At 41.1% G+C, this 14152-nt stretch overlaps 1 protein-coding gene and 1 long non-coding RNA gene across 5 annotated transcripts in view; one reads left to right on the forward strand and one right to left on the reverse strand.

Moving 5' to 3' along the window:
- LOC140393126 (uncharacterized) overlaps positions 1 to 14152 on the forward strand; it is a 79821-nt gene that overhangs the window by 58821 nt on the left and 6848 nt on the right. The window contains exon 3 of the long non-coding RNA XR_011935506.1: positions 12958 to 13040. This is a non-coding gene — a long non-coding RNA (uncharacterized lncRNA). The remainder of the gene's footprint in view (positions 1 to 12957; positions 13041 to 14152) is intronic.
- Positions 5823 to 14152, reverse strand: part of mki67 (marker of proliferation Ki-67) — a 56800-nt gene continuing 48470 nt past the window's right edge. For all 4 annotated transcript variants that reach the window (XM_072479187.1, XM_072479188.1, XM_072479186.1 and 1 more), the window contains exons 14-16: positions 12521 to 12650; positions 7441 to 11088; positions 5823 to 6361 (exon numbers count right to left, since the gene is read on the reverse strand). In XM_072479187.1, the coding sequence (XP_072335288.1) occupies positions 6231 to 6361; positions 7441 to 11088; positions 12521 to 12650 (3909 nt within the window). In that variant the 3' untranslated portion in view covers positions 5823 to 6230. The remainder of the gene's footprint in view (positions 6362 to 7440; positions 11089 to 12520; positions 12651 to 14152) is intronic.

The following is a 14152-nucleotide window of genomic DNA, read 5'->3' on the forward strand; positions in this document are numbered from 1 at the left end:
ATACTGTACCACTATCAATCCAGCCTGTTTTCTTAGTGGTCCCCCTGTCCATGAAGACGCACCTGGCCACGACTGTTTAGCCTTGTTTCAGGAAACTACCACAATAAGGGGCGATTTGAGTGACATTTCGTCAGAACAAACTGACATGATTATGTGTGGTCAAATATCCCACCGGGGTTTCGTTAATGACCTACTGCAGGCCCTCCTTCTGCCAGCGCAGATTTCCGTTATTAAATGCGCTGCCCACACGAATGGTACAACCCCAGTTGACGTTGGTAATGAACGGGCAGATTGTGCAGCGCGAATTCAGCAAGTGATGGTGCCTAAAATGTTAAGTCAGACTAAACGATCTACTATGAATATGTCTGCTTCTGACAAGTCAATGCCAACCATCCAAGACGTCATAAGATTACAGGAGGACGCTCCTGAGAGTGATAAACAAATGTGGAAACGGCTAGGTTGTATATATGATTCTGTTTCCTCTTTATGGACCACGCCTGCACATCAGACTTGTATGTCTGATGTGCTGGCTTTATGGGTCATTGAATGTGTACACTTTGTAACTCATTGTGGGGCTCGAGGGACTAGTGATTTGTTGCTGGACACTTGGTGGCACCCTAAAATGCAGGGGTTGGCCCAAAGTATCAGTAATCGGTGTTTGATTTGTCAGCAATATAACACCGGAAAAGGTATCCCTTGTGGGAAGGGGCAAACCCCGTTGCCCAGTGGTCCCTTTGAGACGCTCCAAATGGATTACATTGAGTTGGAAAGGTGTCAATGTTACAAATATGTTTTGGTCATTGTGGATGTGTTCAGCAGATGGGTCGAGGCGTATCCGACTATCGATAATAAAGCTGCTACTGTGGTTAAAGTCTTGATGAGGGAAATCATTCCCCGGTACGGTATACCAGCTCAGTTGTTCTGATAATGGGCCTCATTTTATTGGACAAATTAACAAGGAGTTTTGCTCCCAGTTGGGCATACGCCAGCAGTTACACTGTGCTTACAGACCGCAGGCGGCCGGGTTGGTTGAGAGACACAATCAGACCCTCAAAACTAAATTGGCTAAATTAAGAGCAGACACGGGACTGACATGGCTTAAGTTGCTCCCCGTTGCCCTCTTCCAGCTGCGGGTTACACCTGAGGGACCGGCCCGGCTCTCTCCCGCCGAGATTCTTTATGGCAGGCCTCCTAGAACTCCTTGGAGCCTGCAGGTTCCCAGACGGGCTCAGTTTCATCAGATGACTGAAGAAATGACCACCTATGTTCTAGCCCTTACGCAAGTGCTCAAGGAACTCCATGGCCAAGTCCGCGCGGCTAACGAGCCATTGCCCCCAGTACCTAGCTCACTTTCAGTCCAGCCCGGTAGTTATGTCATGGTCAAAAATTGGACTAGGATGGGGTCGGGGCCGCGATGGGACGGGCCCTTCCAAGTTCTCCTTACCACCCCCACAGCAGTTAAAGTGGAGGGGCGAAGTGCTTGGGTCCACCTACATCACTGTAAATTGAGTCCATCTCCACTACTGTAAAAGGTCGGATACTAACCTGCCTCCCTTCTCCAGTGCTATTTTACAGGTGTGGAGCATGATGGAGTGGCTACGCATCGTCTGTCTGATATTTGGCCTCACTTCGCTTGGCGTGTTATTGGCGATGGACATGGAAAAGGGGAATATTATGTATCTGTGTAGCCCCAACCAATCTACAAGGATACATCACCTATGCAAAGGTGATGTTCTTCGCTGCCCCCATATACGGACATGGTATCGACTCATGGAAGGTCATCAAAGTTAAGGAGAATGCAGGAGTCATGAAGCAGCTGCACCGGTCCCGGCGATGGGAAGGGAACATTATATGGACATTGCCTTGTTTTTGGAATACATGTAAATTTGATTTTGGATGTGTTAAAAGTGGTACAATAAAGGTAAAATCAGGCTGTCAGAAGAGTGTAGGAAGAGACCATGAGAAAGAGAAAGGGACTAGAGAGAGGACGGGGTGTGCGAGAAGGGAAGAACAGCTAGAACGTAGGTTACCGGGAGATACACTTAAGTTAATTAAAGGCCAAACTGAGGAAAACCCGGGTAGTACGAATCTCTTCTATCAGATTTACCACCGCTTGTATGGCCAGGGACGGGTTGTCTGCTACCCGAACCCCGCAGCGGTGTCTTAGGTTATTTTCTGTTTCACCGCTTTGGGGCACTCCCCAAACGGTGATTCATTGTCAGCATTCCGAGCCATTGCCCGAGCAAGTCACTCTTCCTTACGATCCGGATTCAGCACCACCGGCTATTTGCCTTCCCCTTCCTCGGGATAATTCCCATTCACAGTACGATAGGCTGCGACGGTGGAGGGCGTACATACCTAGCCACTTCACTCCCAATAGGGATTCCCGGTCGTACGAGAATTGCTTCAGCAGTGAAGGATATGGCTGTTTGCTGGTAGAGGTGGACACAAATATAACATGTCTGTTTCCCACCTGTACGGACAGGAGGTGCCATATCACCCAGGCGTCTGGCCAATGCGTTTGTTACACCACTTGCGTTCCATTGAACGCCGGCCTCCAGCTCCTCTGTGGCTGGGCGAATGTCTCTCATATCACTGTTGGGACGAGGGCTTTCCGCATTGCTGGGCGGCCCGAATGGCATTTAAAAGTTGGATAAACTGGGAGGTGTGGGGGGTTCCCTAGCTGTTAGTGATCGGAATTATTTTATTTGCGGCCTTACCATCTTGGGAAATGAAACCTTGGGAGCCCTCGGGGCAATAACTAAGGAGTTGTCTCAGCTACGGTTGTTTGCAATGCAGAACCGGTATGCTCTTGACTATCTTCTGGCCCGTGAGGGTGGGGTATGCGCCATAGTACAGGGCAAGTGTATCATGGGGGTTCAGGACTTGACCGCTAACGTCACTAAATTTATGGATCGCATACGGGATCACTTGGACGGGATGCAGGATCCTGGCTCTTGGGGTAACTGGGGAATTTGGAGGATGGAAGGACTGGTTGATAAATATGGCCATGTATCTAGTGGTAGCTATCGGCTGCATATTTGTGGGCCTGGCCATCCTTAAATGTGTGATGGGTAGAATGCGGGGTGCACTAGATCAGATCACCGCCCCAATCACCGGAAAAAAAAATTTAACTGTTAAAATCCATGAGGGTGAGGCAGATGAAGGGGGGCTAAGACAGGAATTGGAAATGCAGCGACGGATCTTATTAGATGAGGAACCGTAGCTATGGATTGGATAGTTCGGTTATCATGGAATGATAAAAGGAGGGAATGACGAATGTGATATAAAAGTTACTTTAGAGATACTAGTTAATGTAATGTAGAAATAAGCCACTTTGATTCTGGCAGTTAGGGACAAAGGGGTTTGAGACCGCATGGAAAAAGCAGGAAGAGGTGTGTCTATGAGAGTGATGCTGCATTGATAGGGGCCAGAGAAAGGGATTGGAAGTGAGCCAATCAGAATAGATCGAACAGGTCAGGAGGGACATAGGCTGACCTATGTCCGTCGAGTATGTGAAACTTGATACCATTTGAATTGATTTGCAGAGATCCCTTTGTTTCTTTGTTCATTCGCTTTCTGGGATATAGGAAACTGGATGTCTCTTATATTTCTATGAAATGAATCAAGCTTGCAAGCTAAATAAATAACTTCTTTTTACGTGCGAATCCATCTCAACTTTTATTGAGGCCAGACTGACAGAGAAAGAAATTTGGGAGTCAACAGGTTGAGCCTGTAATCATTGGAGTTTAGAATGATAGGCAACCTATTGAGACATATAGAATTCACAGGGTAGATGCTGAGAGGTCATTTCCTCTTGTGGAAAAGTCTAGGACCAGAGGGAATAATCTCAAGAATAACAAGTCAGCAATTTAAGAGAGATGAGGAGGAATTTCTTCTGAGGGTAGTGAATCTGTGGAATTCTTTACCACAGAGAGCTGTAGAGGCCGGGTCATTAAGTATTGTCAAAGCAAGACAGATTTTTAATCATTAAGGGAATCAAGGGTTATGTGGATATGGCAGGAAAGTGGAGCTGAGGATTATATCGGAACAGTCTCATGAATGGCAGACGCGATATGCCAAATTACCTACTTCTGTTCCTACATCATATGGTCCCCAGCCACTGGCAAAGCACCTCAAAGGAGCATGAGATACGCAAAGACACACCAAAAACAAACAAAGTGATTTTCTTGCATAGTATAGTGGATTTGACTTTGCATTTGATGTTAAATGGAGTGAACTAAACTATGGTACAGGTCGAGCATCCTTAATCAAAAATCTTGTGGCCGATTGAGTTTCAGTATTCAGATATTTTCGGATGTGTTATAGCTACCATATATAGTCGGCCTAGGCCTACTTGCATGACAATTGCCTAAACCTAATCTAGTCTACAACTAGGTTTTTTTTCTCCATTTTCTGACTCTCACACACCATACTTTTTACCTGTTCACTTATTACACATGTAATATATTAGAATGTTATAACATCCAAATACACCATGCAAAAGGATGTGAGGTTAGTGTTGGGTCACGTTAGGGTCCATTCAAAATATTTGCTTTCTGGATGTACTGATGAAGATAGTCAACTGTACCAGCAGGTATTGCTAGAAAGTAGACGATGTGATGGTCAGCAAGTGAAAAGTCTGCCAGTATTGGTGAACATGGTAACAGGAGAGATTATTGCTCATGGAAAACCTAACCTCATGTGGCACCTCATCAGAAAGGGACCGTACCATAATTGTAACCTCCATCGAGTTTACCACCGGACTCGTGGTGTCCTTATACTGGACAGATTGTTGCATATACTACCACTAATCTCACTGCCCACATAGCTGAATGCTACAAGTTTCCTTCAGAGTGACATGGGGACTGTTTACAGAGACTAATGGCCTGTTCCATGTTCCTTGTGACATGTCTTTTCATTCTACACATGCAGCGAAGATGCCCAATTAGACGGAGGGTAGCAGGCATTCACCTGCCCATGGTCACAGCAATGCTGTGCATTGGGGAAGTGGAACCAATTCCCTTGTTATTAAAATGACAATAGTCAGACAAGGAGCTTGCAGTCAACGTCACCATAACTAGGAAAGTTTGCAATGAGTACAGTTGATCTCCTCTGACAAATGGGAACAAGATATACTTCTCTCTTAAGAGATCTCAGTCAACTCGTTTTACAAAATGAGATTTTATATTTAGTAGCAGCCTGAAAGAGAATGGAATTTTTGAAAATTCAAAGCTAGTCACCTTGATACTATAGAAAAGAGGGTCCTTGCCGTGCTGAGGCGACAACAGTTAAAACTATTTCAGTGACTACTTAAAAAATTCACCTGCATGCACTGGTCCTTGTTAAAGCTGAGCTAACAGAATTGCTCTTAAGTCACTTATTTTTGGCCTCCAACTGGAGTCTGCTTTTTGCAGCCCATCTTCCCAATCATGTTAATTTCCCAGAGTAAGGTCTGCCAGTTCTCCCCTACTTGGAAATAACTTTACATCAGAATATTTTAAATGGCACAAATAGATCTGTAAGTTCAGTCAAACCACACCCTGTAATGCAATAAAACATCAACTGTGTAGAAAACCTCCAGAAGCACTTAAAAGTTTACCAGCAGCCAGAAGAAATAATCCAGCAGCGTTGTATGTACTACATGGTTCCTTTAAATGTTAGGTTATTCATGCCATTTTAATGCTAGTCAGCTGAGCAAGGCAAAGACAGAGCAGTTTAAACGTCTTAAGCCTTTCCCTTTTAAAAGGAGAACTTAGATGCAAGACGAAGAACACAGTATACAAAATGTATTGCTAAAATTAAATCTCTTGCAACAGGAATTTAGAGTGTATAAAAATGCATTTTTTTATATCCATGTACAATTCCAATACTTGATGCAGATACTTAAAAGCAAGGAAAAAACAGCTGAGTTTACATCTTCACAATTAACACTATGCGCATGAATTGATAATTGCTTTATTATTATCGCCATAAGGTATAAACCAAAAATCTTAAACTTAAAAAAAAAAATCACAAAAACATTGGTCCTTCTACCAAAATTCCAATACAACATTAATATATTCTTTTTCCATCGACTGCCAAGCAACCTACTGAAATTATGCGACACAGAAGCTCACCTGTGCCAAAAGCAAACAAAAAAGGTAGGAAAATCAAAAAGGCAAATAAAATGCAATTTCTACGATCTACATGCAGGTGGATTATAAGAGTACGACTTGATATGCGGTTTTCTATTTTCGTGATCTGGTCGAACGTCCAGTTGGCTTGGCTGGTTGTGGTGTGACAGGAAGTGGCTTTTTTGTGCTCACAGCTGCTTTAGTTGTTCTTCTGCCTTGGCCTGTTACCTTTCCAGTCACCTTTTCTGTCAAGTCATAAACATACAGAAGAATTTTACTTAAAAGCAACACTTTAAAACATCACCGATGTTACAATACCTAGCATTATATAATGAGACATGGTTGATTAGTACACTTATAGAAAAACATCCACTGATAAAAGTGAGATAATATGAATTTCACATCATGTTTCATGGCGATATGATCAAGTCTAAAGCTAAGGGCTTACATTTAAACAAAGCCAATTACTCAGGTATAGGTCAGTGGTGTTAGATTGGTAAATTAGATTAACAAGAAAGGAGCTGCTTCCCTGGGAGTAAAAGACTGATGCCTGGCATAAGGCAGATAGGGTAGAATGGGTCTACTTCTCTGAAAGTTAGAAAAATAAGTTGATGTTATTGTAACAATATTTCCCTTAATAGAGGGCTCAACAGAGTACATGCTAAGAGCTTGTTTCTCTGAATGAAAAGTCTAGAACTAAGATTACTGCCTCAGTGTAAGAAGTTGGCCAATTTGGACCAAAATAAGAAATTTAGTCAATGAATTTTTAAGAATCCTTGCATGTGTGGCTGTACCCAAACAAACAGAAAAGCAGCAGCATATGGCTACAGTAAAATGTGCAAATGTATACTGCAAAAAACAAAAACAAATTAGTCATTCAGTATATTGAAACAGGAATATGGGTATCGGAGATGTATATAATTTGATGTAAAAATTCAACCATGGTCAATGGGCTATTATCATTTGCTCCTCCACCAAAAATTCTTATAACTTGGACAAGTAAGCCAGAGAATTTCTAATAAAACCATAAGATGCATCAGTCTGGTGCATAAAGTGGCATAATAAAAACAAATGGCACTTTTATGAACTATGTATTGTAGAGTGTAGGCCAAAATGGAATTAAAACTGGAGACAAATACTTTTCTGTTTTTGCCTCTTAGTATAGTGGTAATTGAGGGGGCAGCACATACGGTTACTTATATAGCTATTGTCATATAACTTTATTAATGAATTGAAGCAACTTATTTGCCGCTTTAAAATATTAAAACGCGTGTTACTGGGTTTTCCCCACTCATTTTACAGGCAAATGAAAGTACGTTCTTACCCATTTTTGTTTTTTTAGGAGATGGATCAGAGGTTTCTGCACTAACACGCTTTCCTCGGAGGGTTCTTTTTGATGGACATAAGGATGCACTAGCATATGGCTGGATTGAAATTTGTTCTATTGTTGCAATTTCACGAGATTTGTTAGCCCTTGTAGCCCTCCTAGCTGGTTTTGAGGGTTCCACTGACAGGTTGTTAGTCTTTTGATCTTTGACTTTAGCTTCATCTTTTCTGGATTGTATTTGCTCATCACCATTTTTTTGTGCTGCAGGATTAGCTCGCTTCCGTCTTTTATCAATCAGTTCACCGTTCTCTACTTGGGCAACTGTAATAGCAGTTCCCTTGTCAAAGCAGTTTTGTCCTCTTCTGGCTCTCTTGTTTTTCTCAGCTTTGTTAGCTGAACTCAGTACCTGTTCCTTTTCAGTTGCATCCATGCTCAACTCCTGATCGATTACAGCTGAAGTATTTCTTTTAACCATTCTACGGCCACCTTTTCTGGGGGCCTTAGCAGTATCAATCACTTCTTTCTCAATTTGTAGGCCTTCTGGAGGAACTGATGGAGCATCTTTGGTTGCAATTTTCGTTTTACTGAGTTTATTAATAGCTGGCTCAGGCAGCTTTTTATCATCAGATTTTGTTTCCTGAGTATCTTTAAACCGAGTAGATGCTTTTGAAGCCCTCTTGGGCAAGTCCAATGTTTTCTCTGCAGTATCAAGAACTAAATTTTCCACTTCACTTTCTGGTGCAATCATCAGTTCACCGTTCTCTACTTGAGCAACTGTAATAGCAGTTCCCTTGTCAAAGCAGTTTTGTCCTCTTCTGGCTCTCTTGTTTTTCTCAGCTTTGTTGGCTGAACTCAGTACCTGTTCCTTTTCAGTTACATCCATGCTCAACTCCTGATTGATTACAGCTGAAGTATTTCTTTTAACCATTCTACGGCCACCTTTTCTGGGGGCCTTAGCAGTATCAACCACTTCTTTCTCAATTTGTAGGCCTTCTGGAGGAACTGATGGAGCATCTTCGGTTGCAATTTTTGTTTTACTGAGTTTATTAATAGCTGGCTCAGGCAGCTTTTTATCATCAGATTTTGTTTCCTGAGTATCTTTAAACCGAGTAGATGCTTTTGAAGCCCTCTTGGGCAAGTCCAATGTTTTCTCTGCAGTATCAAGGACTAAATTTTCCACTTCACTTTCTGTTGCAATCATCTTTGAAGATCTTCCTTTTCTAACACTTCTCTTTGATCGAGCGTTCTCTTTGATTTCATATTTATTAAGTGATACCATATCCGTTTTCTTAGTACCTCTCCTCACTTCAGAGGCCCTCTCTGCTGCATTAGATATATTACTTTTAGTTGAAGATCCTTTAGTAGCTTCAGTGTTGCTTTGGATATCTAAATCATCAACCATTTCGCTGCCACCAATAGAGACATTCAAATGGCTTCTCTTCTCTTTCAGGGCCAGTTCTCCAACAATAATATCTACATTTAACAGGGAAGCAAGAGCTCCTTTAGTCTGTTGCAAAACTTTACTTTTGTCTTTTTGAACAATTGGTTCATCTTCTTGCAGTAGCACCTGTTTACTTACAGTATCCAATTGTGCATCGACTGTCACTATAGTCTGCTGCTGTTCGGTTTGTTCTGGTAAATCCTCACATTCAACCAGCAATTCCTTTGCTTGCTCCCCTTTCGCCATCATCTTTGATGAAGGCATGGTTACTTTATGTTTTTCTTTCCCTGAAGCTCCCCTTACTGGAACATGTGGTTCTTCGCCAGTAGTTGCCATTAATTTTTGCCTCGTGTTTCTTTTTGAATTTCTAGAAGACATTTCCTTTACATGCTCTTGAGTTACTTTATGCCTGACATTCCCTCTCAGTGATTGTTTTATCGGTGTAGGCGATAGCTTCATTGGTGCTGGTACTTCATTGGTATTTTCAGCATCTTTGTCCTTTTTAGTGACTGCCTGTATCTCACATGAAATGTCTTTTTTGTTCCTTTTTGGCCTTACTTTCTGTTCAGTCGGTTCATGGAATGCACATGCATCAGTATTTACCTTACGGTTTGAATGCTCGGATACTGCTTTTCTTGATAGATCTCCTGACTTCACTGAAACTGGTGTATTTACTTCCCTTTTTGCAGCTTTTCCTCTTTGTGACCTCCTTTCAAGTACAGATGGTTCTGTTTTATTAACAGTCTCTTCTAATGTCTCAATTGTACATTCTGCTAATTTGGGAGTTGCAATGTTAGGATCCCAGTGTACAGCTTTATTTGGAGCTTCGTCCAGTTCTTCCTCTTTCCGCAATCTCTTTGCTGGTACAGAATCCTTTCCAACTTCTTCCAAAAGCAAGTCTTTAGCTCCTCTCTTTCCTCGTGTGGATCTAGCTTTTGAGTGAGCCAGGTCTTTCTTTTCAAGTATTTTTATGTTTTCAGTCTTTACTCCATTTCTCACAGATTCCTTTGGATCAGAATTCACTCCTGTTGTATCAACTTCTTCCTGATCTTTTAAACTATTTTGCGAGTCATTTGATTCTTTTATGTTCTCAACATGTGCACAGCGAGCACCTCCCTTCCTTGTGTACCCATTTGTTGTCTTGGTTTCTTCAACATTTATATTCTTTCTCCTCTGTGGTCTTCCTACTCTAATGAGTGCTTTATCATCTTCAACTGGATGATCTTTAACCTCTTCTGTGTCTTTTATCGTGGGGTTTGGTGATGCATATCCATTTTTCAGTATCCCCGATTCAACATTTTCAGTATTATTCTTTTCCTGCTTTATCATTTTCAAAGGTGAATTGTCTGGTTTCTCAGTTTGTCCATACTGAGATTTTTTACCATCTGAGCTCTTGGCTACAGCAGATGATTTTTTCACTTCAGTAACTTGGATATTTTCAGTTTCTTTCTTTCTTCTTTGTGTTCTTCTCAAAGTTGTACACACCACATCTTCAATTTGTGCCACTGGAATTGGTTTCTCATCTTGCGTGCAGTTCTTTGCTGAAGTTGGTGGACTTATTACTTCAACTTCTGGAATATTTTGGGCTTCCTTCTTGCATTCTAATGAGCTTTTTAGTGAAGTAATTTCATTTACTTCATCAATCTGCCCATTGTGAGACCCTTTCCTGCCTGGTATAGTCTTGCCAAGTGCGAATAATTCTTTCATTTTGTTGCTGTGAACATTTTGGACTTTCTTTTTCCCTCTCAATGATTTAATTCTGGGAGAAACCAGCTTGTTAATTTCCTCAATTGCTCTACCTGGAGATTCATTCTTGCTTGATGTGGGGATCTTTACTGTTGAGCTAGGCAATTCTTTCAATTCAACATTGGGAGCATTTTGAAAATTACCCTTCTTTTTCAATGATCCCCTCGCCTGTGGCTTCAACACAATTAGCTCCTCACTTTGTTCACGGGGAGATTCCCTTTTGCCTGGTGTAGTTTTGTTTGGCGTAAGTGACATTTTCACATCAATATCATTAATCTTCCTTGTTAATGGTCGCCTTGTTGAAATCATTTTTCCTGTTTCCTCTGTGTTGTTTGGTATGGCAGTTACTGTTGTTGGGAATTCTTCTACACCAGTATCTTTCATTTCCTTCCTTTCTTTTAAAGATCTCCTTGTTGGTGAAATCCATTTGTTCAGTGCAGCATGTCCGTCTTTAGATTCTAAAAGAAAAAAAAAATGATAACATCTTGAGCCTTACTTCTAAATGTAACTACTATTGCAATGCAGGAAATATGGCAGCCAATTTGTACAAAGATAGTGCCCAAACACCTATCTGCGCTTTAGTAATCAGGCTGGAGGAAATTTTCCTGATCTGCAAAACAGTGCCATGGGACCTCATGTCCAGTTGACAGGACCTTGATATAAATCCCAACTGAAAAAAAAACAGCATCTCCTTTGGAACATCTGGCCGAATTTTCTGCTCAGCTCTCTGGATGGGACAAGAGCCTGAAACCCTTTCGACACTTATGCAAAAGTGCTTCATAACTCCATCCAAATTGCGATATCTGTGCTCATCTAAATCTAGCTGCGTTTATTCGCATATCGGTACTTAACAACTTTAGCACTATATATTACTGGTTTCAATTAGACTAAAGCTACACAAGAAAAGCCATTATAAATATGTTTCCGAATTCTTACATTAACAAAGGCAGGATTTTCTTTAATTGGCTTTTAAAAAAAATGTTTTTAGAAGTCTGATATGATCCACTCTAGCAGGACAATTAAATTAGTCTTCCGGCTCCCTGATTGAAAGCAGAGCAATGGTGGTTGGAAAAGGAAAATGGGGCAAGCGCTGGCAAGGAGGCTGGGAGCAGCAATAGATACTGGTGAACAGGGTCAAACTGGGGCAGACCTTTTCTTTGCTCGGTGTCTGAACAGGAGAGAACCCCACCCCCAGTTCCATGCTGGCAATCCCACCATCTGACATAACTGCCACCTACCTCTAGTGACATGCCAGTGGTGGGAAGAGGAGGCAGTCTACCTGACATCTACTCTGCTGCTTGTAAAATACCAGTGTGGGTGGGAAAGTGATAGAAACAGCAAGTGCTTATATCCCACCAGATTTTACACCCGTGTGCCCAGGCTGCCAACCTCCAGGGAGAGAACATTGCATAAAATATCAACCTAGTCTGGCAGGATATCAGAGATCTGGCAGGATGTGGAGAAATTAGCATGGTACAGAATCCCAAAAAACTGAGGGACTGGTCCCAGTCTAAGGGCATGCCTGACAGAAGGTGAAATCGGCAGGCCAACAGAATGTTGTTCTTGGATGTGAAATTGATGTTTTTGGTCATAATGTCCGGTCTAACTATTGTAATGCATGAAAAGGAGAAGCATTCCAAAAAATTCAATACAGAACTCACACCATTAAAACCTGGGTTTTGGTTGCTGGTTACAACTTCTATCAGGAGAGAGGTCTCCACCCTTAAAACAATTATTTCGAAAAATGGCTGGAAGTCTAAAATCAGATTTCACTCCCTCACAATTCATTTAAAATATTGAAGTGAGTGACATGCTAAGGGAAATGGAAGATTTAGCCCAAATAATAACTATTTAATAATTTGATTTTTTTTGTTGTTGAAAGAACCATACCAGTTATTTTCCCCTCTGAAAAATCAGGACACATTTGTGAAGCTTTAAGTTGCTCAGGTTGCTGCGTGAACTCTTCTTTGGAAGTTGGAGAGGTCACACCTTTGGTTCGAACTTGTCCCATCCTACTCACCTAAAACACAAAAAAGATTCTTACATGTGGTTAAGTTGTACAGAACACCAGTGTGCAAAAGATTCCAGTTTCACATATCTAATTAATACATCACTCACTTAATACATACTTAACTTAAATGTTAGCCCCTTACTTTAAGCATTTTAGCATTGTTGGAGCATAATCAGCAATAAGCACCCTTCTTATTTGTTATATTTTATACCAATTATAACTCCGGCCAATATAGAACATGAGTGGAGGAAAATTTAACTCTAAGCTATTACGAGAAGATCGGTGTTTCTAAATTAAATTTGTATTTTTTTTTAAGATAGACCCTAAACAAACAGAAACTGGGAAAAGAACAAGTGAACACGGAAAGGACACTGTTATTTCCTTAAAATTCAATTGGAGGTTTGTAAAGCAAATGTTCTGGCAAACGGAAACAGTTTAAAATATATAAAAAGTCCAAATCAGGCAGTAACTGTTGATGATTCCACTGATGCAGTACAAGCAAGAAGTCCAGATTCAGAATCGGGGAATAAATTGCCCCAGTTTTGTTGTTACTGGAAGATAACATTGCTGGGTATACGCCATCCAAATCAAATTCAGCTGATTTTTCAGATGTGTTTTATTTATGAACATATGTACAAACATGCAAATTAACAGGAGTGGGCCACTCGGCTCCTCAAGCCTGCTCTGCCATTCAATAAGATAATGGCTGATCCGACTGTAACCTCAACCACACAATCCTGCCTACCCAGGTACCTTTTACCACCTTGTTCATCAAGAATCTATCAAGCTCTGACTTTAAAATAGTCAAAGATTCTACTTCCACTGCCTTTCGGGAAAGAGTTCCGATTTGTCTTCAAATTTTCCTAGTTATAGCCTGCTATAATGTCATTAATAGTCGTTTCCAACATTTCCCCATGACTTGTCCCCCTCCCTTTTTGAATTCAGGAGTTATATCTGCTATCTTCCAATACAATGGAACCTTTCCAGAATCTAGAGAATTAAAATTCTCTCATTGACCACTTCAAGAGCTCAGGGTATAGTCCATCTGGACCCAGGGATTTGCCTGCCTGCAGACACAACAATTTATTCTACACAACTTCCCTGATTATTGTCATTTTTAGAGTTCCTCCCTCCCTTCCATTTTCCGATTTACATACATTTCTGGAATGTTCCTTGTGTCCTCTATAGTGAAGGTACAAAATACCTGTTTGATTTACCGCCATAGCCCTACTTTCCATTATCAATTTCCTAAGGTGTGCTTTCTATAGGACTAATGCTCTCTTTTCTTACCTAAATATCTATAGAAATTATCCATCTTAATCTTACTAGCTAGCTTTCTATCTAATTTTCCCCTCCATGTCAATCTTTGTTTTTCTATATTTTTTCTAATCTTGACCCGACTAGTCTTTGCACAAATATATGCTTTTTCTTTAAGCTTCATGGTCTTCCTTTTCTAGTTATCCATGGATGACAGGCCTTCTCTTATTGGAATATGTTTTGTGCATTCTGAA

This window comes from Scyliorhinus torazame, chromosome 16 (genome assembly GCF_047496885.1).
Source record: "Scyliorhinus torazame isolate Kashiwa2021f chromosome 16, sScyTor2.1, whole genome shotgun sequence".
NCBI classification, from domain to species: Eukaryota; Metazoa; Chordata; class Chondrichthyes; order Carcharhiniformes; family Scyliorhinidae; genus Scyliorhinus; species Scyliorhinus torazame.